This window comes from Chenopodium album, chromosome 9, assembly GCF_948465745.1.
Source record: "Chenopodium album chromosome 9, dcCheAlbu1.1, whole genome shotgun sequence".
Lineage (NCBI taxonomy): Eukaryota > Viridiplantae > Streptophyta > Magnoliopsida > Caryophyllales > Amaranthaceae > Chenopodium > Chenopodium album.
Window position 1 is genome coordinate 71,652,699 of NC_137842.1, and position 25,650 is coordinate 71,678,348.

At 36.5% G+C, this 25,650-nt stretch overlaps 3 protein-coding genes across 3 annotated transcripts; all 3 read right to left on the reverse strand.

The window, feature by feature from the left end:
- Window positions 1-2,217: 2,217 nt before the first annotated feature.
- On the reverse strand, window positions 2,218-6,205 carry LOC145560473 (beta carbonic anhydrase 5, chloroplastic-like). The gene is made up of 9 exons (XM_081621727.1): window positions 5,976-6,205; window positions 5,808-5,878; window positions 4,846-5,007; window positions 4,689-4,737; window positions 4,417-4,530; window positions 4,257-4,310; window positions 3,330-3,418; window positions 3,090-3,195; window positions 2,218-2,991 (listed from the first exon to the last, which is right to left on the reverse strand). The coding sequence occupies exons 1-9, from the start codon at window positions 6,033-6,035 to the stop codon at window positions 2,794-2,796; spliced, it is 903 nt and encodes a 300-aa protein (XP_081477853.1). The 5' UTR covers window positions 6,036-6,205; the 3' UTR covers window positions 2,218-2,793.
- Window positions 6,206-8,435: 2,230 nt separating this feature from the next.
- LOC145559165 (protein SCARECROW-like) lies at window positions 8,436-12,574 on the reverse strand. Its single transcript, XM_081620594.1, has 2 exons — window positions 10,264-12,574; window positions 8,436-9,145 (listed from the first exon to the last, which is right to left on the reverse strand). Exons 1-2 carry the CDS (start codon window positions 12,387-12,389, stop codon window positions 8,680-8,682), a joined length of 2,592 nt encoding a protein of 863 aa, XP_081476720.1. The 5' UTR covers window positions 12,390-12,574; the 3' UTR covers window positions 8,436-8,679.
- A 10,376-nt stretch (window positions 12,575-22,950) lies between these two features.
- Window positions 22,951-25,642, reverse strand: LOC145559167 (uncharacterized). The gene has a single exon (XM_081620595.1). It carries the CDS (start codon window positions 25,470-25,472, stop codon window positions 23,259-23,261), a length of 2,214 nt encoding a protein of 737 aa, XP_081476721.1. The 5' UTR covers window positions 25,473-25,642; the 3' UTR covers window positions 22,951-23,258.
- Between the last annotated feature and the right edge of the window lie 8 nt (window positions 25,643-25,650).

A 25,650-nucleotide genomic window follows, 5' to 3' on the forward strand; every position in this document is an offset into this window, starting at 1 on the left:
AGTCCAAATTTGCCAAAATTAAAGGCTATAATTTAAGATTTTGGACCAATTTTAGAGGTTTCAAAACCCAATGTCAAAAACATTCGAGATGGTAGTAAACGTAATGCATCTCAGCATCATATAATGTTGTTTAAAGCCGTATATGACCACTAATCGATGTCGATCACACAAAGGCGTATGGTGGCCTTAAGTTGACTAAGGAAGACATGTACGTAAATGGCTAAATTGACGTTTTAAAGGCGAAGTAGATGGTTGCAACCACTCAATTGGCCTCTCGGGGGTGTCTTGTGGTTGATGGAAAGCACCCTAACCTCTTTTTTCCGGTTGATCGGTCAAAAAGTTAAAAATGTCCAAACTGAAGGTGGTCATACACAAAATATAACCATCCAATTCTGGAAGTTTTGGAAACATGTGTCGAAAATTCTCGAGACTGTATAGGATGCATCCGAGGGTAAAATCATGTTGTTTGAACCAATATATGACCACTAGTCGGTCATATAAAGCCTTGTGGTGATATGAAGTTAATGTAAGAAGGTGTAATTTGTATACGATTAAATTGACAATAAAAGGCAAAGAGGACATTTTCAACCACCCATATGGAATCCTGGGGTGCCATAGGACCTTTGGGAAGCACCCCGAACTCTTTTCCTACTGGGTCCGAAAAAGTCAAAATTTATTTAAAATTGAAGACTATAATCCACACTTATTGGCCAATTTTGGAAAAAAAAAATCAAAATTGAAGTAAATGTGTGGGGTGTCCCTCAAATGTATATAAATTGATTTGGAACCATGAAATGCCTACAAACAGGTCTATAAAGCCCTCAGATTGAGTTAGGTTTAACTATGTGGCTATTTCAGAATTAAGTTGCATTGGTAGTGAAGAGTGCAAGAGACGGTGCAATAATCACTAATTTGGCATACTGAGGTCGAATCATGAAACAGTAATTTATAATCAAACTTTATACAAAACACCCCCTAGATTATATTACGCAATCCAACTACATTTTTTTTAGATTACAATCATCGTTTAATCAAAAAACAAAAAAGAATTTTTGGGCAGATTTGGAGGTTTTGGGGCTCGATGTCAAAAAGCCTTATGATACTAGGCTATACATTCCGGGGTCATATAATGTAGTTTGGAACCATATATGATCATCATATGTTGTCATAAATATCCGTGGTAGGCTTGATTTCATGAAATTGGTGCAAGTTGTAAACAATATATTGGATGCTTAAAGGCAAATTGGATGATTTCACCCACCCAATTGGACTCCCTGTGGGTATTAGGATCCATGGTTATCATCTCGGCAATTTTGATTTCCGGGCAAGAAAAGTCAAAAGTTTCCAAAATTAAAGGCTAATATTCATGCTTTTTGGGCGATTTTGGAGGTTTTGGGATTCGGTGTAAAAAAGTCTTAAGATACTAGGCTATACATCCCGAGGTCATATAATGTTTTTTGGAACCATATATGATCATTATATATTAACATAAATGTCCGTGGTAGGATTGAGTTTATGAAATTGGTGCAAGATGTAAACGGCTAAATTGGATGCTTAAAGGCAAATTGGATGATTTCACCCACCTAATTGGACTCCCGGAGGATATTAGGATCAATGGTTATCATCTCGGCAATTTTTATTTCCGGGCCAAAAAAAAATCAAATTTTTCCAAAATTGAAGGCTATATTCATGCTTTTTGGGCAGTTTTAGAGGTTTCGGGAAGCGGCGTTGAAAAGTTTTGAGATGCTAGGGGATATATCCCGGGGTCATATAATGTCATTTAGAACCATATATAATCATAATATATTGTCATAAATGTCCGTGGTATAAATGCACTCCGCCATTTGCCATAAAATACAATATCGTCACACCAGTAACATTTTACAACTGCCGGTATAAATGCACATACACCTTTGTCAAAATTAATTGACTACTTAATTTAATTCATGCATGTATTACAATCACAAATAAAACAAAACAAGGTCATTTAACCTTTCACGAATAAGTACTACAAAATATAATATTATAATACAGCCAATAAACACATCACTTAAAGGAACATTATTCACCATACATGATTAACCGTCATACATGAAACGACATCAATTAGGCCATACAAAGTACAAGCTATCAATTGAAAACCTAGGTAAAGACATATGCCAATAGTCAGTATCTGAAATTCTGAATCCAGTGTGTCCAAATCATTGTTTGGTGCATCAAACCTGTAAAAAGAGTTGTTCTTACCAGTATGTCCCTTCTCTCATATGGAGTAACTGCATTCAAAACAATCTGATATTTTATCGTGTATACAGCACAATGAAATGAATGGAGCCAAAGATAATGTCAAAATGGTAGCTGCTTAAAACGAAAATTTGTCGCAAGTTTCTCAAAATACTTAATCTCCAGCTGAACAACTAGAATACTTGATAGAACTGGCATCTTATGCTAACAATCACACTTTGTCTATAAATAAGTTACAACTATATCTTACAAACCACGCACTCAACTGTAAAGAATGTTATATCGGAGAAGAATTTGTAAAAGTACCAAATTACTATCTATTGAAGAGGGAGATTAATGGTAGCGCGATATCTCCACTATAAACCCCCCCTTATTGTAGGAGTACATGATCTCTCCAGTATCGAGAGAGGATCTATGCACATAATAGGAATCCTTTCTCCCATTAAGAATATTAAAATCACAAAGCTTATGAAGACAAACCTTAGTTATACAGCAATACAATTGATTAATACAAAAGAAATGAATGGAATTGCAGTGGAAATGAAGCTCAAATCAGCTCCAAAACTCCCGGGATTTTACTGAACATGTATGACCGTCCTCAACATTGTGATTGTAATCAAGTGTCCACTTTTCGAATGTGCCATCCACAAAATTATAGTAACCTCCGTGAAGAGAAAGTGTACCTTTCGCAACTCTTTCTTTGATCCAAGGGTATGTAAGCAAATTCATTAGTGAGTGGTTGATAGATTCCTGTCAAAGAACAAATCAGGAAAGTTAGCAAAGAAATTCAGGTTGAAAATTATAAACCTTCATTCTTATCCAAATCAAAGTTTGTCAATGTGGTGCACCTTCTCACAATGTCGACACTGTTGGTCAAGGTGTAGGTTGGAAGCCACGGATTTGGTGCTAACCCTTGCATTCTTGCCAAATATAACCCAACTTTTAATGAAGCTCCTAGTAAGCAATAAAGAATAGAATCAAAAAATTAGTACACTTCTAAATACTATAAGTTAAAAGGCAATTGTTTTCTTCATTTTAATTTGTTTTTTAGGTTTGCATGGAAAATAATATTTAGATAGACCTGGAACCTTGAATCTTCTTCTTCTACATCCTCCATACTCATGAGGGCACGGATCCCACCACAGCGGCTATGGCCAACAACCAGAATATTTTCAACCTGGAAAAATGAGAAAACAATTAACAGATTTCCACGCAGAAGACCCTTAGGACAGAATTGACAGATGTAAAGGAGTTTTCATTAAGTTATCCGACAATGGAGCTGTTTCAAGGACTTGTGGAAATTAGATTTTGGTTTTGTTCCGGAACTGTTCAGAGGACTTAGTTATTTTCACACAACTTGCTCCCAGTCAAGAATTTCACATCTTTTGTATTTCACATTTTTATTTCTTTTTCTCTTTTTTTTTTTAACTTGCTCCCAGTCAAGAATTTCACATCTTTCGTATTTCTACATTCTATGTATTAAGGAAGCTAGACTTACTGATACATATCTGATTACAAGACCACCTGAACTGCAGTCGAAGCAATGTAACCTGATTTCAACCCAAACAAACTTTATTGATCCAAATTGACACCAAAAGTAATATGAGACATTGAATTGTTAAGCTATTAAGCAATAGACTTAAATTTGACCCAATTCAAAATAGCCTTAATGCCCTTTAATTAATTACATTATAACCCAAAAATGCCCACATCAACTTTAATGAAGCCCAACAAAAACAACCTATTTGCAAGGTCTAATCTAGGAAGCATAAGGATCTTTTATGTCCAAAGTGCTAACATGCTTCTCCTTCCCCTTTTAATAACCCAAATCCCTTCATTTGCCGGAGAGATATGGAAGGAAAATGGAAGGGTATTATTGTTATCCAAACATAAGTGAAAGCATATGCAGGAATACTGTTCACTACTTCACAATGTGATCAAGATATGTCTTCCAGTGCTCATATTAATATAAGTTTGTCACAGGTTCAGGATAAAAAGAACTCAGAGCAATTTACCTCAAGAGCATTAACAGAAAATTCAAGCGCGGCTTTTGTCTCTGAGGGCCCAGTCTGCACGAACAGCAAAGTCAAAATCAGATTCAACATGGAACTCACATATTTTTTACAATATATACCCTTTTAAACTTTCTAATAATGAATAGAGGAAACATAATACCTCAAAAGGGGGCACCAGATTCGCCACATTTCTCACAGTGAAAGCTTCTCCAGGTTGAAATCCAAGGATGTTAGAAGGACAAACTCTAGAATCTGCACAAGCAATCACTGTAAACTGTTCCCAAAACTGTCAGTTAGCTGTCCCATGTTCAGTCCAATCTAGGTGGAAAATAAATTACTGTCGAAGTAATTTTCACATAGGGTATATAGGGAAATTTAGTTGCTCAAACATGTTCCTTTAAGAGGAATCCATTAATTGAAAGCAGTACATACCTTGGGCGATTGAGTGTCAGCAAGGTTCTGATAGTGTTCTATGTTTCCCCTACATATTCAAATTAAGAAGAAATCACAAATTGAAGTATGAAGAAAACCCAGCTACTAGTACTTTCTTTAGATAAAGAAAAAGCAGTTAGACCACAATTACACTTACAAGTATTTTTCCTTCTTGAAGGTCAAAAACCGTTGCTTCATGGTACAAAATGGATCACGACCATTCAAAGTATCTTCTGACATGTTTTCTTTGATATTCCCAGCCTCTTTAGTCAGTTCCAGAGATATCCTCGAAGCTTTTAGTCTCAAAACAGGATTAATCCTGCAAAGTGAGCATAACACAAGTTCTAACATGAAAATTGTGATTCAATTAAGCTAAAGATGCTCAACTTACATCAGTAGTACTTATACTTCTAGAACCATATGACCTATAAAACCAATAGGTTCCATAAAAGACATTTTACTGCAATGGTATGAGGTAGCTTATTGCAAGATCTACTAACAAAACTAAAACAGCAAACACAAAAGCTCTAGTTACTTCAAAAATGACTAACTAATATTTGGGGCAGCAGTCCCTCTCAAGTCTTGATTTGATACAAGGGATTTCTATTCTTAGTTTTACCTAACAACTAAGAAATGTTAATAATTAATAGTACCCTTTCCCCTTTTTATATGTTTCCAAACATGGACTAAGAGTTAGCAGTTGACATACAACCCATTGTCACCCATTGTCATAAACTCCAAAAACCAATATATTTTTTCTTCTTTAGCAATAAAGTTCAATTCTTAAGAAGAAAGATCTTGTCTTTGGCAGTTTCCATCAAAAACCCAGGTGTAATTTTACAACCTCTCACATTCTTCTACTCGTAAGCTAAATTAATTTTACACCCGAGTGTATAATAGACATTGTGCCCTTAGCATGTGAGCATCAAAATCAATCCAACAGGTCACATCAAAGCAAATTAAAACTTCTTAACCCAATTCAATAGCTCAGTGTATCATCACACCCCATAATAACGTGAATCAAAAAGAAAATTCCAAAGCACAATCAACCTATAATGTAACAGTAATATAGCAAATGATGCACCAAATACAAAAAACAAACAATGAGAAAGTGATTACTTGGAAGAATTAGTCGATAATCTCAAAATGGTCAGCTCATTTCCTCCCAAATTCAAAGTAGAACCAAAGATCTGCATCAAAAAACCCAAAAAATAAGCACAATCAGAAAAATTAACAATCAACCCAGAACAAAAAAACAGGGGAACAATACAAAGAGGGAAAAATTACAGCGGAATTGTTGGGAAAATCGAGAGATGAAGAAAGAGAAAGAGATCGAAGAGAAGCCATAAAGAAGAAGAAGAAGAGAGAGAAGAAAAAGTAGGAGAAAAATTAGTGGTAGTGGTAGCAGACATTTGGGAGAAGAGAATTTGAAACTTTAATAAGAAGTGGTGTGAGAGTGCTCATTCGTTGTTCTTCTTTCATAAAATTAAAATTAAAAAAATAAAGGAAGAGAGAGAAATTACAGAAAGAAGAAGACAGTTGTGATTTTGGTAGGTTATCCAGATCTAATTTCATATTCTATTTGCTAATCAAGTTTTCTCCAAGAAAGACGGAGAAAACTATGTCAGTCTGTGCTTTCTTTTTGGGTATTTCAGTATTTGGTACTTACCGCAAATAGAGCAGCTCCTGAGGACTCACTGACTATCACTTGGTAACGGCTCGGCTCGGTTTGGCTCGTTCTATGGATGAGTCGAGTTTAATCTTTTAAACATGCGGGGGAAAATTACTGAACTGAACTGAACTAATTGGAGCTGAACTGAACTGATTGGAGCTGAACTGAACTGAACTAAGCTGAAATGAATATTTTATGAGAGAGGGAAATTAAGAGCTGAACTGAACTGAACTGATTGGAGCTGAACTGAACTGAACTAAGCTGAAATGAATATTTTATGAGAGAGGGAAATTAAGAGCTGAACTGAACTGAACTGATTGGAGCTGAACTGAACTGAACTGAACTGATTGGAACTGAACTGAAAATAAGTAAATATGAACAGACCCTTAGGGAGTATTATAGCTATATAAAATTTTAAAACGTATATTGTACGAGTAATGTTTAGAATTGAAAGTAGTTGAATTCCTACACACTATGTGTTCATAAACTTTTTATACTGTATGTGTTCTAATTAACTGCGGGTATTTAGAAACTTTGTCACATTTGTCCATCTTTTTTTTTCATTTACTTTTTTCATTTCTTTAAAGTCTAACTATGGAACAAGTAAAGTGTGACGGATGGAGTTATACACGACGTGATATTCATGTTGTGCCTTTGATCACATCGAACTCATTTATTTATTTTACGAGTATTTATTTGCTTCAATGTCACGTACTCACGGTTGCCCAATTATCCTTCGCTAGCTTAAATCTACTTGTATATATGAACTCTACTCCACCGGCCATTGCTAGAAGGCACAATAGGTCGAGGTTATTCTGACTTGGGTATCTTTTTTAGTTTGGACCATGATAAAATATGAGTTACAAAACAATAAGGCCAAACAGATGAAAAATAGTTCAATAAGTCTAAGCCCAATTCAACAGGCCCAATCCTCATCCAGTTGGGCTGTCCTATATTAGGATATCATAGAGTCCAAAAATCAAACTGAGTACTGTTTTTTTTTTTTTTTGGTGTTTAGAGAGCCCATAAGGGCGGGGGTGAGTCGATCTCAGGAGTCTCTGAAATCGGGAGGAAAATTCTAATCATTTGAGCTATCCCTCACTCTCACCAAACTGAGTATTGTACTTTGACAAAACGAAAATAATGCTTAGTAAAGTTATGAACACAAAGTTATTAGCGTGTTACTCAATTTTACTTCCACCATCTTTTATAGCTAAACAAGAAAAACTACTCCATTAGACTTGGATTTTCTAAAAGCTTAGAGGAAACATGAAAGATATTGGAAGTGAGTTTACTCAATGCCGGTTCCAAGCCAGATTATAGTAGGGTTGCCGTAAGTTTGTGACAACCAACGTCAAAAAATATGTATATTGCCGTAAGTCTAATGCTCACTAACTGCTGATTTGGAGGGATCTGTTTCAAACCTGGTGAATCAGTGGACCTTTAATCAGCTAATATAGACTGTTAATTACCTTGCCATCTTCATTTACATGAGAGTTAAGAACTCCTGTTTATACTCAAGAACATGAATAGCATGATGTATACTATACTCTCGAAAAAACATAAATTAGCCTTGGCCATAATTTAAAATAAAAAATAATGTTAATTTGCGACCAAAAATATTGCTTGGAATACCTTATGTTCCATAAACTTGTTAAAAGTAGTTTAAGGAAATTGGACAAGTATTAAAATTTACTTTTACGTATAAAGAAATTTTAGCCATATACTAGTATGTTTTATAAAATAAATATATTAGACAACGGTCATGTGAATTTTATAAATATTTGCCAAATTCATAAAACGCTTTGAAGATGATAAATAGATTAAAAAGAAATGATCAAAGTTTAAAAATGGAATCTCTAGAAATGAAACACTAGAGAAACATTTTATAGACTTAGCCGTCAATACACATTACTCAAGAACAACCCAAATTTTCAGCTATTCTATATCCCTACGCCTTAATTACTGGGGTTAAACCTCTTTTAATCTAAATTATCTACTCTAAATTAAACAAAATTTATTTATTTTCAATATTACCAAGTTGACTTATCACAGTTTTTGAAGAAGCTAGAAAATTGGACATTAAAAATGGAAGGACTATATATCAAGCAAAAGTTTAACGTCAAAAAGCATCATACATTCGATGTAAGTAAACATATAAGCTCTTTAAAGTCCATTTTACCAAACAAAACTAGCTAACAACATGACTTGGTGAAAAAAAGCTATAACTATGATCTCGACATCTTCGAGTCCTAACCCCAAATCTGTATGTTACAAGAAAAATCCCTCTAATGGTCTAACCCCATCGAACCACGTGAGTTACTGGCTCCTTGTACAGACGGTGCTCATTGTATGAGCATGAGAAGGCCTCCATGCCGAGGCAGTAAGTAAACAAAGGTCCTTCCACCCAAGCTTAAGGGTACCACTGTCTTCCACCAAAGTGTATCCATCAGAAGGGAACATGCCGAGAAGCAAGGTAGCCTGAGCAGCAGCATTGCCTGCTAAGGAGATCCCTCTGAACCCAGACTGCTGCATTTTTTCTCTCCAACTCGCGAACTTTGGCTCTCCACTCCTAGATGGTCCACCCACGGCTAGAACATTACGGATCTCCCTTGAGAGCAGTTGCTGCTCCACCACATGCCTCTCCTCGCTGTCTTCCCCATAACTAGCCCCTAAGGAATCAAAGAGGGCTGAGTAGTAGTGGATTGCCTCGACGAATCTCCCTAGGAAGGAACCTGTTCGGCTTAGGTCTTGCTCTACCACTGTCACAACCTTTGGTGCCAATCTGCAAGCATATTCATTCATTCATTTAGTATATCATGTACCACTGCCTTACATAAAAACTCAGTAGGTTACAATAAGCAAATACACTTATTATTATTGTTTCGAAATTTACATGATTAACATAAGTAGACTTCTTTTATACTTCATATTACAGAGTTTATACTTGTAACCTCTAAAATATCATAATCAGAAGAGATCAGTACAAAGGCATTGTAGTCAATGACACAAACAAAACATCTTACCATAACCATGATCTTTCTAATTCATGAGTTTTTGTACTTTTTCATCATTACATACCCTTTTTCTATGAATAATTTAGATAGGGTAGAAAAAAAAATCTTCATTTGTAAACAAAAAGTAACCAATCATGCTAATTAGATGGCAAATAACAATCATTGGCCAAAAAAGTCCAATGCATGCCCCAAGCAACAATAATGTAGAAAATCACACATAAACAAACAATGATGAAAATTCAAAGCTTTTCAAGTTTGCTTTGGACTCGTCAAATCTCCCATAACCTCAAACTAGCAAGCAAATCAAATTCATAACCTTTTACTAAGTTACTAATGCATAAACTACATACTATTGTTACTCGTTAGCACACTTATTTTTCCTTCGAAATATAGTCGAGCACTTAGCATAAGCAGAAGCACACAACCTAATTCATCCTTAGGGAAGATAAAAGAAAACGGTAAATTTGCTTGAACAATAATTTCCTACAAGTAATCTAGCAAAATCTATACTTGGTATCAAGTAACAAAAAGTGCAGTACTTTCATGCCCCCCCTTTAACATAAAGGTTTATGTCACATATAGTAAAAGTAACCAAATTTCCCAAATTTGTAGGACAATGAAAATATTATAATATCAACTAGAGTACTACTAATACACTACTGTATCATTTTAACATAGTTCATACTATAACCAAATTAGTACTTTTTATCTCAAAATTCTTACTTTCTCCTATCCCCATCATCTACTTTTTAGATTCATGTTAATAAAAAGGGGTGATCAACTTTATAGTAATCATAATTATAAGTAATTCTTAGCCTAATGAAAATGATGATCACATTTACAAATAATAATACATCATGTAAAAAGAATGGATGATCAATTTTACCTTTGCAATAGCCAAAGAGTGTTGGTATCAGACCCAGTAACATCATACAAAGAATGCTGCAACCAATGCACAGCAACAGCTTCCCTCTTACTAACATGCAATCTCTCCAAGTCCAAGTTCCCTACCTTCTCGGCCACCGGTATAAACTCGAAAGGCAACCCCAACTTCTCGGCGAAATCAGATAACCGCTTCCCGGTCGCCTCGAGGGCCTCCATTGACGTACCGAGCCCGGTAAGCCTAACGAATGGAGGCCCGCCGGGCCGGGAAGCAAGAATGTGGAAAAGGCCGGGCCATTGTAGGCCCTGCATGATATCAAGGTCAATAATGTGAACACGCTCTTCTCTTTGGAAGGCTTCTTGGATTGCTTGGTTAGCTGTGAAATGTGAAAATTTGACAAAGGGGCTAATTCCATTGAACACTTGGAAGGCTGAAACTAGTTTTTGGTAATGTGGGATTGTAGGCAAAGCAGTGTGGATGCCAAGGCAAGAGCTCACGAGGCGAGCCGACATCACCTCGGAGAAGTAAGCGGCCACACGCTGTGCCGAGGTTCCGAATGGGGTGGCCCATTCGGAGATTTCTACCAGCATTTTATTAGCATCCTCAAATTTATCTGCCGAGACAGCTTCGGCGCATTGGAGGAGGAGCGTAAGGAGGTGTAGCCCCTCCTCGTCTCTTTGTCGTTGCCTGAACTCCTCCCTCTCCCTCGCCTTTGCCACCGCGGTGACTTGTTGCGATGGCGGAGGCGTGGGAGTTGGTGGGGTCACAGCACTAGATGGGGACTCTTCAGTCCTCACCTTTGCTGCGGATGATGACCCCACCGCTGGATCAGAATCCCGAGAATTATTTGGAAAAATCTCGGGATTCTGATCTAGGATTCCCTCACCAGCCTGAGTTGTCGTTGTCTCAGGCTGGTGAGGGCTTTGGTTCTGGTTCTGGTTCGAGTTTCCACTATTTCCACCACTAACACAACCTTCATTTATCGGTTGTTGGGGTGGTCTCGGAAGCGGAGGGGGAGCAGCTCCCCAGCTAATATTACCACCACACTCAAGACCACCACCACCAAGAGGAGAGTAATATTCAATATCACTCAAGTTGTAATACGCCTTATTATGCAACCCAGGTTGAGTAGAAACACTACTAGTGTTGATATTATTACTATTATTATTATTATTATTATTATTATTATTATTATTATTATTACCACTATTATTAACCCTTGAAACCCCAGATTGTTGTTGATGATACTGATTCTGATTCTTCTGATAATGCGAAACAACATGATGATGAGGCGGAGGAGGAGGTAGTTGTTGTTGTTGCGGTGGTGGTTGAAGCGGTGGAGCAATGAGTGGGTCCGCCAAAGAGCGGAGCCTAAACTCAATAACAGCACCAAGGTTAGGGTTACAAGGGTAAATAATCTCTCTAACATTCTGAAGTAACTGTGGAATAGAGATTGAATTCGAACTCTGAATGAAATCCTTAATCACCCCATCAATCCAACCCGGATCCTCCATTGAACCCGAACCCGAACCCGAAAAACTAGCCATACTCATACTCATACTCATACTACTTCTGTTGGTAGTAGTACTTGTATTATCATTACTAGGAGGAAACAATGGTAACCCAGAAAACCCACAAACAAGAGGCTGCTGTTGATCCGAACCCGAACCCGACCCCTCGGTCGGGTTAAACACAGCGGGGTCGTTGACGGGCGTAAATTGCTGCTGATGCTGGTGGTGGTGTTGCTGGTTGTGTAGTTGTTGTCGAGAAATCAAGCGATGATCAGGAATTTCAATGGGGTTAGAGGAAGGGCGTTCCATTTCGGAAGCGGTTCGCTTTCGAACCATCTTAGAAGAATCACAACCAAGATTATTAGTATTACTATTACTAATATTATTTGTAGATGACATGAATTGAGGAGGATTGGAAAGAAAAGCGGAGTAGTTGTTTGAAGATGGAGAAGTTGAAGAAAAAGAATGAAAATGATTAAGATTATTATTACTAGTTGTGTTATTATTGTTGTTGTTGATGAAGTTGTTGTTGTTATTTACATTATAAGAAGAAGAGAACAAAAAAGAGGGGTTGAAGAGGATATTAGGGTCAGGAAAGAAGGTAGAAGAAGCAGCCATATAGAAAGATGAATTGAAGAAAAGGAGAGTGAGAGTGGGTGGTTGTATTTGTATTTTGGGAGAAATTAGATTAGATTTAGATGTAATAGAAATGGATGTCTTCTCATTGTCGCCATTTTTCTTAGACTCTTTTTATTTGGCATCCTTAACATGGGAATTCTCTTTACCTTTTTCTTGATTCTTGTACCCTTTTACTCCAATTTTACCTTTTTTTTTAAAAAAACATGTTTTTATAATTGGGTTGTTTTGAGAATAATTCTTGTCCTCTTTAAAAATTCACTTCTCTTGCTCTCCTTTTTGTTTTTGGATTTTAGAGGATGTTCATGAACTAATTTGTTTTCGTTTATATTATTACTACCCAAATTACCTACTAAAGTAAGTACATTTACCAACAAGTTGGTACATTTATATATACGTCTTTATATTTATTGTGGTTATATAATCAAGGTCTGTTCTGATTGATTGAACTAAACTGAACTGAAAGGAACTGAACTAAACTGAATTTATTAGAGCTGAACTGAACTGAAAATAATATGAAGAGAACAGCCCTTGGTATGAAGGAGAATTTTGATCAGATTTCAACTCTTATGATTTTTTGGCCTGTATTTGCGTTGAGGTCAGAGCTTTCTTGGTTTTTTTTTTTTTTTTATCATGGATCTATTATCTATTGCACAATGCTCGTTATACTTTTGAGAAAGACGAGTAACCCTCTTTCATGTTGTGTGTGCTTATACAACATTTGTCAAAAAAAAAGTACCTAAAATAAGATGAAGAGAGCATACTTGAATAAGAATTTGTATATTCGTCAATTAAAAAAACGCTCTTGTTGAAAGCATATTACATGAGAGAGAAGAGCCATGAAAATTAAACTAATATGGAAGGACTAGAATAGCTTAATTATTACTGTACTCTATAAGTGAATCCTCCAAAACCTAGTGGCAGTTGTATTTTTTAAACCTTAAAACGGAAAAGGTTAATCCTAATCTTAAACAAATGGTTAGAGACTAGAGTAACGTTGAAAATGAAACAGACATTCTTAGAAAATGTGCTGTAAATTTGGTTACCTTGAAAAAATCACAATTTCCCAAGACCCAAAATAAATATTTTTAAAAAAAATTAAAATAAAAAATAAAAAGGTTAAACCTTTACAAGTCTCGACATTGAGTAGTAAGGATAGGAGAGAGAAAGAGTCAAAGAAAAAGCCAAATTTATGAATAAAAAAGCTGACAAGAAGTAGATGCTAGTATTCAAAGCAAAATGTCAAACACTAACGTCGCATTTTCGGGAACTGAGGATAGACCCCCCTTTCTTCCCCTTAGCTTTTTTTATCTATTGTCTAATCTTAACTCTAATTGCAATTAGTGAATACAACTTTCATCCGTTTCGGAATAATTGATCTATTAGCCAAATTTATATTCATAATGCATTGAGAAATATAACCATTTAATTTATTTTAAAAAAAAAGTTTAATACGTCGTGTATAATTATATACTTTACTTTTGAAATTTCACTACTTTATAGCGTAATTTTTACTATTGTAAATTAAAGATATTGGACAAAATTGTCTATTGAGAGGCGAAAAATGGTAACCATAATAGAGTAGACCATGCTCTATTCATCTAACATCTACTTTACTTAAATTATTTTTATGAAAATATTATTAATGCACTGATTAACTATTGCATTTTGCTATTTGATATTACTTATAAGTTTATAACTAAATAGATCTTTGTTTTGCTAAACTTAATTGTTGTTCATGAAGTAAAAATTAAAATTTTTATAGAGTGAAGTGAACATGGTATTAATGCACGAAGTACGGAGTATTATTCAAGAATGGAAGAAATAATCAAAATTAAAATATTGAAATAGCGAGCTAAATGTGGACGTCGACTACCGTACCTATTGTGTTTGGCTCCCTCTATTCTGTTGTCTCGTCCTCTCATACTATTCCATTGTATGTCCCCATTTTATGACATCTTTGTTTCTTCCTCTATTATTTTTACTCTTTATTCCCTTCCTACAAATTACTGACCATTACGGATAAAAATAAATTACGGAACAGAAAAGCACTCCTAACTTCTATCCGTTATAATAATTCTAACTTGTATCTGTTTTAACAATTCTAATGGGTATTCGTTTAAACTGAAATAAGCCGAAAAGAACAGTACAGGTCTTTAAACTGAACCTAACTTGTATCCGTTTTAACAATTCTAATAGGCGGTTTTTAACCCCCCTCCACCTCCTCCTTGATGCACATCAAACTTCCTTAATAGGGTCCCTGATACAATAAATCTCTTTTGTTTTGGAGTTTCATTTTATTCAAATAATGCAATTCATGTCCTTGCAAAACTTCTCTTTTTTGACTTATAATCTCTAAAGACAAAATATACTCATACACAAAGCCATTGAAGTCCTACCAAGTTTCAATTTCATTACTAAGAAAAGGATTCGTTACCATGCCATGAAAGGGCCAATAGCATCATCACTTACACAAATTTCCTCAACTTATATATGAGAAAGTTCACACTTGAAATCATTGCAATTTTGGACAAAATTTTGGCTACTTATGAATTTGGGTGGGACGAATTTAATGTATTTCTTGCTCAGACAGTTAATGCTCAGTCTATATGAACAAGGAATACCACATATAGTGACAAATTTATTAACTTGTATAGTACAAATTTTCACCTTATTCCTACATATATACAATTGTTCTGCAACTTAAAGTCAGGGTTTATTTTTATGTCTATGTTTAGTAATTGTAAATAAGGTTTTTTTTAAATCTAGTACAAGAATCTACTCCATTTCTTTGACAAAGTGGATATATATGCTTGCATATCTTACCTTTCAATAATGATAATTTGTTTTCAAGTGAAGTTTGTGTGAGGGTAATAGGGGAATTAGTCGAAGCATGTAAATCCTTTCATGCGGCGTAACATGTTTGAGGGTGTGGTATGTGGAAGTGAATACGACTCTTACTAGACACATATTGTTCTGACTTCTGAGAGTTGTGATGATTTAATTGTTTAAAGTCTTAAGGAATGATACTCAAGATGTAGGATAAAATCTCGTCTTCTACAATACATCAAAATACCTTTATGATGCCTAAACTCAACTTTAAAGAAAATGAATTATAAAAGTTAGAAAGTAGAGAAACAAGTTTGAGTATCAACAAAAATATAATTAGAGTTACAGACTTACAGTGTTAACTTTTTACGGAGTAATTGTAAGGGTATTTGTACTTTCTAGCATGATTAGAGACATTTATGATAATTTAGTCAAAAGTCGAGCCTTATGAGTTATGAAGTATGAAGATAAGCCCTTTAACCCTTCATAAGGCTATTATTGTTAGTCCTTTTGATTAAAATAGGTCATGATATAGACAAGACCAAAAGAAATAGTAAGATGAATAGATGGATTTCTATTTATAACACTAAACATAATAATGTGCAACAAAAACTTGATAGAAGAAAATAAGATGAAAAATACAATTCATAGATATGCAAATAACTTATAATAAATGGATTTCTATTTATAATACTAAACTTAATAACGTGCAACAAAAACTTTATACAAGAAAATGAGATGAAAATACAATTCATAGATATGCAAATAAGTCATAATAATTTTGATGATTTAATTTGTAAAAAATAAAATGCAACATCAACATGCAAATAAAGACAGGAAATGTCGGGACAGAAACTATAGATAGAAAAAGAGGCACCGTAATAGAATAGCCATCCTCAGAACCCATAAAAAATAAAATAAAGGTTAGTATTTGACATTTTCCTTTCAACTTGGGCATCAAATCAAGAAATTGAGATCACACATAATTAGCTTATAATACTCACATCTTTTCCAATTTACATGCATTGTTATTTACAATATCACCTTTTTTTTTTGGTGGGGCCAATAGAATTGGCCCATCTAGGTTTGGATCTCGGGTCAAGTTAACCCATATCGTGTAATTAGATAAGAGCAAACTCTTAATTAATTGATTACTTCGTAAACTTTAGTAAAGATACTCAAAATCTATAATCAAATTCCTTTTTTTTATATCAAACACTCCTTAGTGGTTTTCTTTAATCAATACACACACCCAAAAATAATCTCTAGAAATAGCTTGACCAAGCCTTACCAATTAAAAGTTTGATGCAAGCCAAATCAACTATATTAGTCGTTTACATCCTTTAAACATCTAATTTTACTCATCTTGTTATACATCTATATGCTTCTGTATTGTCTGTATGACTGAATAACTAATATACTATACACAGTTAGGTGTGGAGATTTTTTTACCTTTCTCCCCCCCCCCCCCCCCCCGCCCCTCTCTCTCCCTCCCTCCCTCCCTCCCTCTACTCCAAGGCTTTACATGAAAGTTCGAGTCATTTAACCTATAGTAGGTCTCAAATCGATCTAACCTCCCCCTCTACTCTTACAAGGCTTTGAGTCATTTTAACCTATACAAGGTCCCGAATCAATCTAACCTATATGAGATTTAGAAGAAATTCTTAAATTAAAAAATATAAAGAAATTTTTTTAAAAAAATATATTTCCTCGAATAACCTAATAATAGGTCAAAAAATAGATGGTTTGACTAAGTTAGTAGGTAATAGTATTAGTACAATTTACTAAGCACAATTAGTGTTAGACCTAGTGTAAAGGTGAGATGAAGAGAGTTGAAAAGAAAATCATGGGGATTTGGCGTGTAAAAGGGAAAAGACTTTTAACAAAAAACCTTTTACAGTATATTCAGATTTGTAGAAATGTAGTGTCGCGTTAAATTATTATTCATTATTACCAAAGTTTAATTATTCAAGTGGACCCCATTTCACCTAAACACGTGAGTAAGCACACCACTCAATACCACCATGGTCTGATCAGATGCGATCAATTAGATTGCGATGCGATGAGAGACACCAAAGAGATGAAAAAAGATTTCAGATTCTTCCTCTTATGCCATCATCACTGCCCCACGCCCACTTCATGTACTATCAACCTCTAGCTTTTTACCTTTACCCCACTCGGTTTTACCTCGCGCGGTAAAGTTAAGGTGTGTTCTTTTTACCTGAAGTTAAGGGTCTGTTTTCATTGACTGAACTCAGTTGAACTGAGCTGAACTGAAACGAATATTTTATAAGAGAAAGAAATTAGGAACTGAACTGAACTGAGCTGAACTAAATTGAATTGAATTTCAACGTAAGAGAACTGACCCTTATACTCGTATGTATCAAACTTGATAAGTCTTGATTTTACCTTGTTAGCGCTAAAGCTTAATTTAGGGCATATTCTCATTGACCGAGCTCAGCTGAACTGAACTAAACTGACCTGAAGGACTGAACTGAAATGAATATTTTATAAGAGAAGGAAATTAAGAGCTGAACTGAAACAAACATATGAGAACAGGCCCTTAATACAAGTTATTCTTATTTTTCATCCGGGTATAAATTAATAGAGATCAGGGCTTTTATTTGATTATTACGCGTTCCCACAAAGCAAGCGCGAGATTTTTACTAACCTGATTACAACTCTCGGTCTCCTCCGAGACGACCATAGAATTTGTCATGGTAATTAATGACAACTTCAATGGGAGAGACCGAGAGAGTGAAAGGATTGAAATGGTAACCCCTTCAATGATTCCTTTGGACAAGAAAAATCAATAGACTATAGAATAGTTCAGTTCATGGATTAATTTTTGTTTGTTTTAAGTTTGGTAAATCTATCTGTAGAACCGGCCCAGTCACAAACAATTTGTGTCCAAAGCCCAAAAGGTACTTTCCACTAACTAAGCCCAATTAGCCACTGGCCCAAAATCATTTGCGTTTTTTATTGGTAAAACTGGCGTTCACTAAAAAATGTGTACAAGGCTCTCTAATTCTTATATTGGGTCAGACTATCAGCCACATCCGGCACAATGTATCAGGTGAGGTAACGCTGTAACGTATAAGTTAAGAGTACACCCAACCCCGGTCGAAACCAAGTAAGCCCAAAATTGCTCGGACTTACAAAGAAGTGTTAACACCACCAAATACGGCAAGAATTTTCAAGTAATGCTCTCAGAACTTCCGGTGATGCTGTGATGTATTAGCAAACCAGAGAAGGATATCAAGGACTTGCCTTTAACTTTACCTCAGAATATTCTCAGGTCCATTAAAAGCATAAGCTACCGAGGTTCTCCACAAAATCAATGGAATCACTGATATCTGCTGCTAGCACCTGTGTAAGGTTGTCAAAAACAAGCTTCAACCAAACGCAAACCAAAGTCGAGAATTGAGAACATTAATATAATCATCCTTACCTTGACCTTTAAAAGTGAAGATCAAAAGAGCTGTTCTTCATTGTCAGCATCAAACTTTCTGCTCTGTAATCATGGAATGACAGCAATATTAAATCTAGGCCAACTTAGTCGACTTTTGACCAATACACCCATCAAATAAAATAAAATAAAAAATGAGAATAAAAAACCTAAGATACTTGCCAACTGGGGCAACATAACCAAGGACATCCACACCTTTCAGTAAGTTAGTAGTCTCCCCAAACTACGGAACCTCAGTTTGACAGGAAAGATCGAGTACAGGTAATTAGATCAGCATAAATGAACCAGGCAACACAATTGGATTCGTACAAACTAAAGAAGTCAATTGCTTGAAGTCTCGAATCTGAAATGTTAACCTGTTATACAGCTTTTAAACCCTCTGCACTGCACACATAAGGAAGTAGAAGCAAGGAAATTTTTGACTTGTGACATTTTGTATGATGCCCACTTCAATTTTCTTTCTAGTCTTCAAATCTCAGACTTTACTAACCTCAAAAAAGATAGAATCCCAATCTAAAACTTTGATTGAAAACTCCAAATAACAACTCCACTTCATTTCAAACCGTAAAAAGTAGAAAGAATTAATCTCAGAATCCCAATCTTGATCTTCAACAGCAAATCGATATAATCAATCCAAAGCCCTCCCTAAGGTGATCAGACAAACCAATTTTAGAGCTTGAAGCCATGAAAATCAATGATTACTCCAGTACAAAAAACCCCAAAGTAGATGATTTGGACACTTTGGTAATAGCATCTGACAAGCAGATTACAAGCCAAGTTCTGCTAAGTTTACTTTGAAATCCAGGCATTCATAATTGACAAGGATGATAGCACTTATAGGAGCTGGAGAGGCATTTGCCCCAAAAACTAGCAACAGATGAAGACTGGCAGACCTCTATCAATTATTTCCTAAAGAATGGCAGGCACGAAGGAGCTACAATTATGACTGTACGGTAATTGATGACTTTCTAAGTACAATTAAGCTAGGAAGAGATGTAATAATGGTTCTAATGGGTAGAAACATTGAATATCACCATCCTGCACGAGAACACACTTGTTGGTCAACAAACATACATTATCATTAGCTTCATCCCTCTACACATGCATGTACACTGGAGGAACATTCAACAAAGTAGTCTTGGAATCCATTAACCAGATTTGGTTGTATCAACTTTAAAGCGGAGTCACATAGGAAAAATTGTAGAAGCATAAAAGCATATGTGAAAGTACAAGTTATACCAAATATCAACTATCCTAGGGCAAAGGATCAATTTGAAAAGATTCATAAACCATACATGCTACTTGTACCAGTATATATCCTTATTCCATGCCAATTAAAGAGAATCGATATTATATAAGCATTTGAATGAGTTTGCATGTCAATGCAGTTTACCTGCTAACCAATTCCATGTGATCTGCATCTTCATCTACAATAACACGACATTCTGAAATAGAATAACCCAAGAAAATGCAGTCCATCAATACATTAACTATTAGCATGATCACATGAAAGAATTTGGAAAGACATAAAAACACAAATCACATTATTATAAACCTAGGACATGTTATAAAGGAGGAACCCTAGATCTAAAAATTAAAAGTCCATCCTGAGGGTTTCTATATTAACTTATGACATCCTAGAATTTTATCAAAAATGCTGCAGAGGAGAAATAAACACATTGACTTATGGCTTGTGCCTAAAGAAGACAAGTATATGACTGTGTCTCATTACCTTTGCTCAAGTACAACTAATCTGAAATCACTAACTCAATTAGAGATCACCCAAATATAAAGATCACTAGATCTGGACATGGAATACCATAAGTCATACTTCCAAACCAATAGATGCATAACAGTAAATTTCACATTTTTGACGAGAAACTCAACATCTTTACAGTGATGTTAAGGATAGGGGCATAGAGGACGTGATGTGATGATTTAAAAAGTTAATCTTAAAGAGTATTCCAGACTTACATTTCATCCTAATTGGTATGGAGCGTTATGGAGCACACACAGGACAAAATACATGGACACTGAAGCCTCAGCACCACAGAAATTGTGATTTCAAATTCATATTAGGCTTAAAATAACACAACAAGATCAGTATATGAAAAGACAGGGCTACAAGAAGCTGAGGCAAAACTGCAACAGGCATAAAGTGGCATTATTTATACGGTGCCTTGGAGGAACATGCACTCTTGTTATTTTTTTTTTTTTTTTTTCTGTAGGGCATGAAACCATCAACTACGAAGAATATCCTAATGATTCAATCAAAGATCGTTTGAATTTTTACTGCAGACCCAGTTTCATAAGTTAATGTCTCAATTTGACAACCAGTTTCTAAATTTCAATTGCTTGTTCATACTCGCATTTCAACCTGATAACACATAGGACATACAAAAACTTTCACCTTCCAACATCCTACATCAACACTCAATCAATTGTCTCCACAGTTTTTTTGCAAAAAGAAAGTCTGAATAATGATCATACCTCACATTTTTACCAAGTAACACTCCCTGAACCCTCTTTTCCTTCGTTTCTCCCCACTCCAGTTGAAGATTCTGTTTTTGCTCCAGTTGAATACTCATTGCTAGCCATACACAAGCAAGAGTGAAACTGCCTAAAAGAAGGGGCATAAACTCAAAAATAATATACTTAACACAAAAATTCCCTTGGATTTTATAAATATATGCTGCACTTAACTATTCCATACTACATAGACTAAGAACATCAGGACATGCAAACAGACAGGACAAATGTCCCAGTTCTGAAGTGGAAGGCCTTTGATGTACACTGGCAATTGACAGAGAGTTCTAGGTGGTTTAAGAATGCACAACGATTTATGCTCATTAGATACACGGCTTCATTTTATGTTAGACAAAATTGGCCTCAATAGCACCAACTATAGGTTGGGTGCAAAGAATAGCACAACCTTAATCGGGTGCACTATACATCACAAACTATTAAGTTTGGTGCAGAAAAAGTCATAAATGATATCAAAGACCAGAAATTCTACCTGCAAAGCAGACTATACATTATAAAGGCCCAAAATCAGTTGAAAATGACAGCAAACCAGAGAGCAAATATTTCTAGGAACATAAAACAAATCTAGACATGATTAATAATTGGATGATTGTATTTCTACAAAGATATACTGGTGAGGGATCCATAAGCATGCAAATATTAGACAACAGTCAGAGGCCAGAGCAGTAATGCTCCACTATGTATGCAAAGGGGAAATTTAAATTGGCAATAACAATCTTCTTATCACTTTGATCTTAATACCCACACTGGAAAGTTAACAAATACTACAGGTAAGAAGTCAGCAGAAGGAAGAAAGGTCGGTAAACTGAGGTCTCAAAAAAAATCATACTAGCTTTCAATTATTAGTTTCTGTTTTTGCAGCCATATCCTAATTTGTTATTTTTGACTTTTGAGTTCAAAGGGTATACGAGAACGTCATCATGTGCAATACACTAACAATGTTCAATACAGATTTCAGATCATTATAGTTTGTACTTTGGATGTATGGTGTTGGATTATGGATGGATAGGGTAAAACAAGGTAGTGGTAAGCAGTGCCAATTTGGACATGTTACTGTAGAAACTAGATAGCAATCATAGCATCATAATTACAGTTCTGGTTATGGAAATAGGCCAATATGAGAAGACATTGTGGTATTAAATAGGTCGTGGGAGTAGCAGTAGTGTTTCACTCATGGTTTCTGTTAGCCAAATCATGCTCATTGTACAACGAGTCACCACACCATTGCTTAGAGAATGTCTTACATTATTTACTCTAACATTCTGTTAGAATTATTAGCATTCCTGAAAAAACCGAACGTATAAACACACTTACCTTCAGTGCTATGACTACTGTCATAGCCAGCCAGTATACTCCAGTTTCCAGAAGACAAGTGAAGCAGCCACTTGAATGATCAAGTTCAAATGAAGGTTGAAGTATGACTTGCTCTCTCTATCTACCATGACAAGGTTAATAAAGTACTGCTACGGTCACCCTGAATTTCATTTTTCCACAAGGAATAAGAGTCAGAACACTAGAGCCGAACAACAACAATTCACCGTATCTTTTCCATGCTATTTCCAGCACTGACCTGAAAAGAGATTGATATTTCATATGATGCATTACTAGTTTCTCCACCATCTCTGTTCACTTTCCCGACTCCTTAAAGGAGGGTGAGCAGCAGAGATTCATGGAAAATCAGCACAATTAAAAGCACAAAACTACAAAATGATGGTTTATATACAGAAGAGTTTCAAGCTTTACCCTGCTTATCCCATAAATGTACCAAAATTAACATCAGGAAATTATTCATGACAGCAGGATAATCTACAGAGGAGGATTCTAACAACAAAAGAAAACTAGACCTGATGATCAAATCCCTGAAAATTACATACTAGATAATGGCAGCCAGGAAAAAGCTTTAAAGAAATCCTAGCTGCTCTACATACATCAAGACTAGCTACCTGCATACAAAAACTGCAAAAAAGAACAATCAGGGGCATCTGAATTGGAGTAGAGGATCGGTCTTGCTAAGAAGGTTTAGCCTTTTCATCCCCGCCAACATTTAGTATGGGCAATGTACTTAGAAATTCATCAAGTCCCTCAAAAAATGCAATATTTTCGATCCCATCCTCTTCCCCATTTACTGCACTTACTGTAGGGGCATGCTCTTCACCATCATTGTTGAATTCCACATTCAGATCTAACCTCCCCACATCCTTCTTACTTCTCCTAGTCTGCTTCCTGGTAACGGAAGCAGTAACTGTCTTACCTGTATCAGATCTATCAGCAGTCAAACCGATAACAACTTGCCCCTCAGAACCATCTTCCAGATGATCACCACCAACAGACACTCCACCTCCACTAGCTACATTTTGTTTCACTTGATTTAACACAGCTCCTCTGCGCGGTCTACCTCGCCTTTGTACCCCACTTCTCCCTCTCCTCTTCTTATTCTTCGTCTTAGTCTTATTCTTTTCCTGATTATAAGTTCTCCAATCACCATCAGATGAATCCAAATCACTAGGTTCAGAAAGCTCAAGAATATCATCATCATCTATATAAACTCGAGGAGTATTCTTTGTCATAACATTCTTTGGACCAACATTGGCATTGCCATCATTATTGTCAAACCACTGGAAACCCTTACCACCATTTTCAACCGGGCAAGTAAACATTGGCGAAAAGGGCATCCAATTCGACGCCCCATTCAAGTTCCCACCCTGATTTTGCTTCTTCCAAGCTGTCATCGAAAACCCTAATGGGAAAAAACCCCAACAGCAGAACGAATTATCCTTGCCTTTCTCCTTCTCCTTTTCCTTCCCACCACCAGCATTATTAGCAGGACTAATCGGAGGGGGATTCGGAATCTGTACAGCATGAAACCCCTTCCTACAATTCTGACACCTAAGAGTACACTCCTGATACACTTTTGGATACTCAAATATGTAAAAACAGTAAGGGCAAGCTGTCCAAAAACTTTCTACATCTTCTACAACATCATCATCTTCATCATCATCATCCTCTTCTACAACATGTTCATGATTATTCTCATTATTATTAGCAGCAGCAGCAGCAGCAGCATTTGTACCAGCACCATTAATATTACTATCATTATTATTATTATCATTAACACTATTACTAATAACATTAGCACTAGTAGGAGCATTTCCAGCATTACCATCAACAATAGGAATCGCCGTTGGTACCGCTACTCTCACCGCCGATACAGACGGCAGTGGCGGCGATACTCGTGCCGCGGATACGGGTGGAAGTGGCGGTGATGGTGGCCGGAATGGTGGAACTTGTCGAGGAGTAGTTTGCGTCGGTATCATCGGAGATGCAGTTGTTGTTACTCTCGCCCCAATTCCAATCCCATTCATAACCCCTTTATTTCTCTCTCCTCCTCCACCTCCACCTCCACCTCCTCCTTTGGAAGGAGTTGGGTCTCGCATCTGCCACTGAGGCGGAAGTTGCTGCGGCTGCTGCTGCTGCTGCTGTTGCTGCGGTTGAATCGGAAGCGGCATAAACTCTCTCTGATTAATTTGCTGTTGTTGTTGCTGCTGCTGATGTTGCTGCTGTTGCTGCCACATCGGCTGCTGCTGATGATGATGCTGTTGATGATGTTGTTGTGGCTGCTGCTGCTGTTGCTGTGGTGGCTGCTGCTGCGGCGGCAGCGGTTGGGGTTGAAAAAACTGAAAAGTATTCAACTGACTCCCTCCACTATTTCCACCACCACCAGCAGCAACAGCAGCAGCAGCACTACCCGAAGCAGAACCCCCAACCGCTGCCACCGCCGCAGCACTAACAACAGGCTCGCCCTGCTGCAAATACAGCGCGAGCTCGTTATCAAACAGCCATTTCTTCGTAGGATCCGACAACACAGACCACGCGTCCATCACCATCTGCAACGCGTAATCCGCAAACGGAAACCTATTCCTCTCGGGATTCAAACACAGCACAAGCCGTCGGTAATGGTCGGCGATCAATTCAGGGTCTCTAACAAGCCTCGGCAACTGAAGCACCGCATACCAGTCCGGTTGCTGGTTGGAGTTCACGCGCTTCTCGCCGGCGAGTACGGTGTCAACGACGGCCAGTATCTGGTCGGAAACAGCGTTGTTAGGGTCAGCTTCACGCGCTCGGATCGCGAATGTCTTACTCCCTAGAAAGTCACGCGCCGTCAGTAACTTCGCCGCAATCCCTAACCACCGCTCCGCCTCCGCCCTCTGAGTATGCGGATCCATTTTTGTCTTTTTCCTCCAACCCCAATTTTTCTAACTTTCTCTCTCTATAAAAAATTAAAAGCTTGACTTTCTCTCTCTAAAACTTTTTTGATATTTTTAATTTTGGATTTATTTTGTTTTTCAAGTGGTGAAATAAGGTTGAAGAGGAAGAAGGGTTTAAGGGGGGCTATGGATTGGG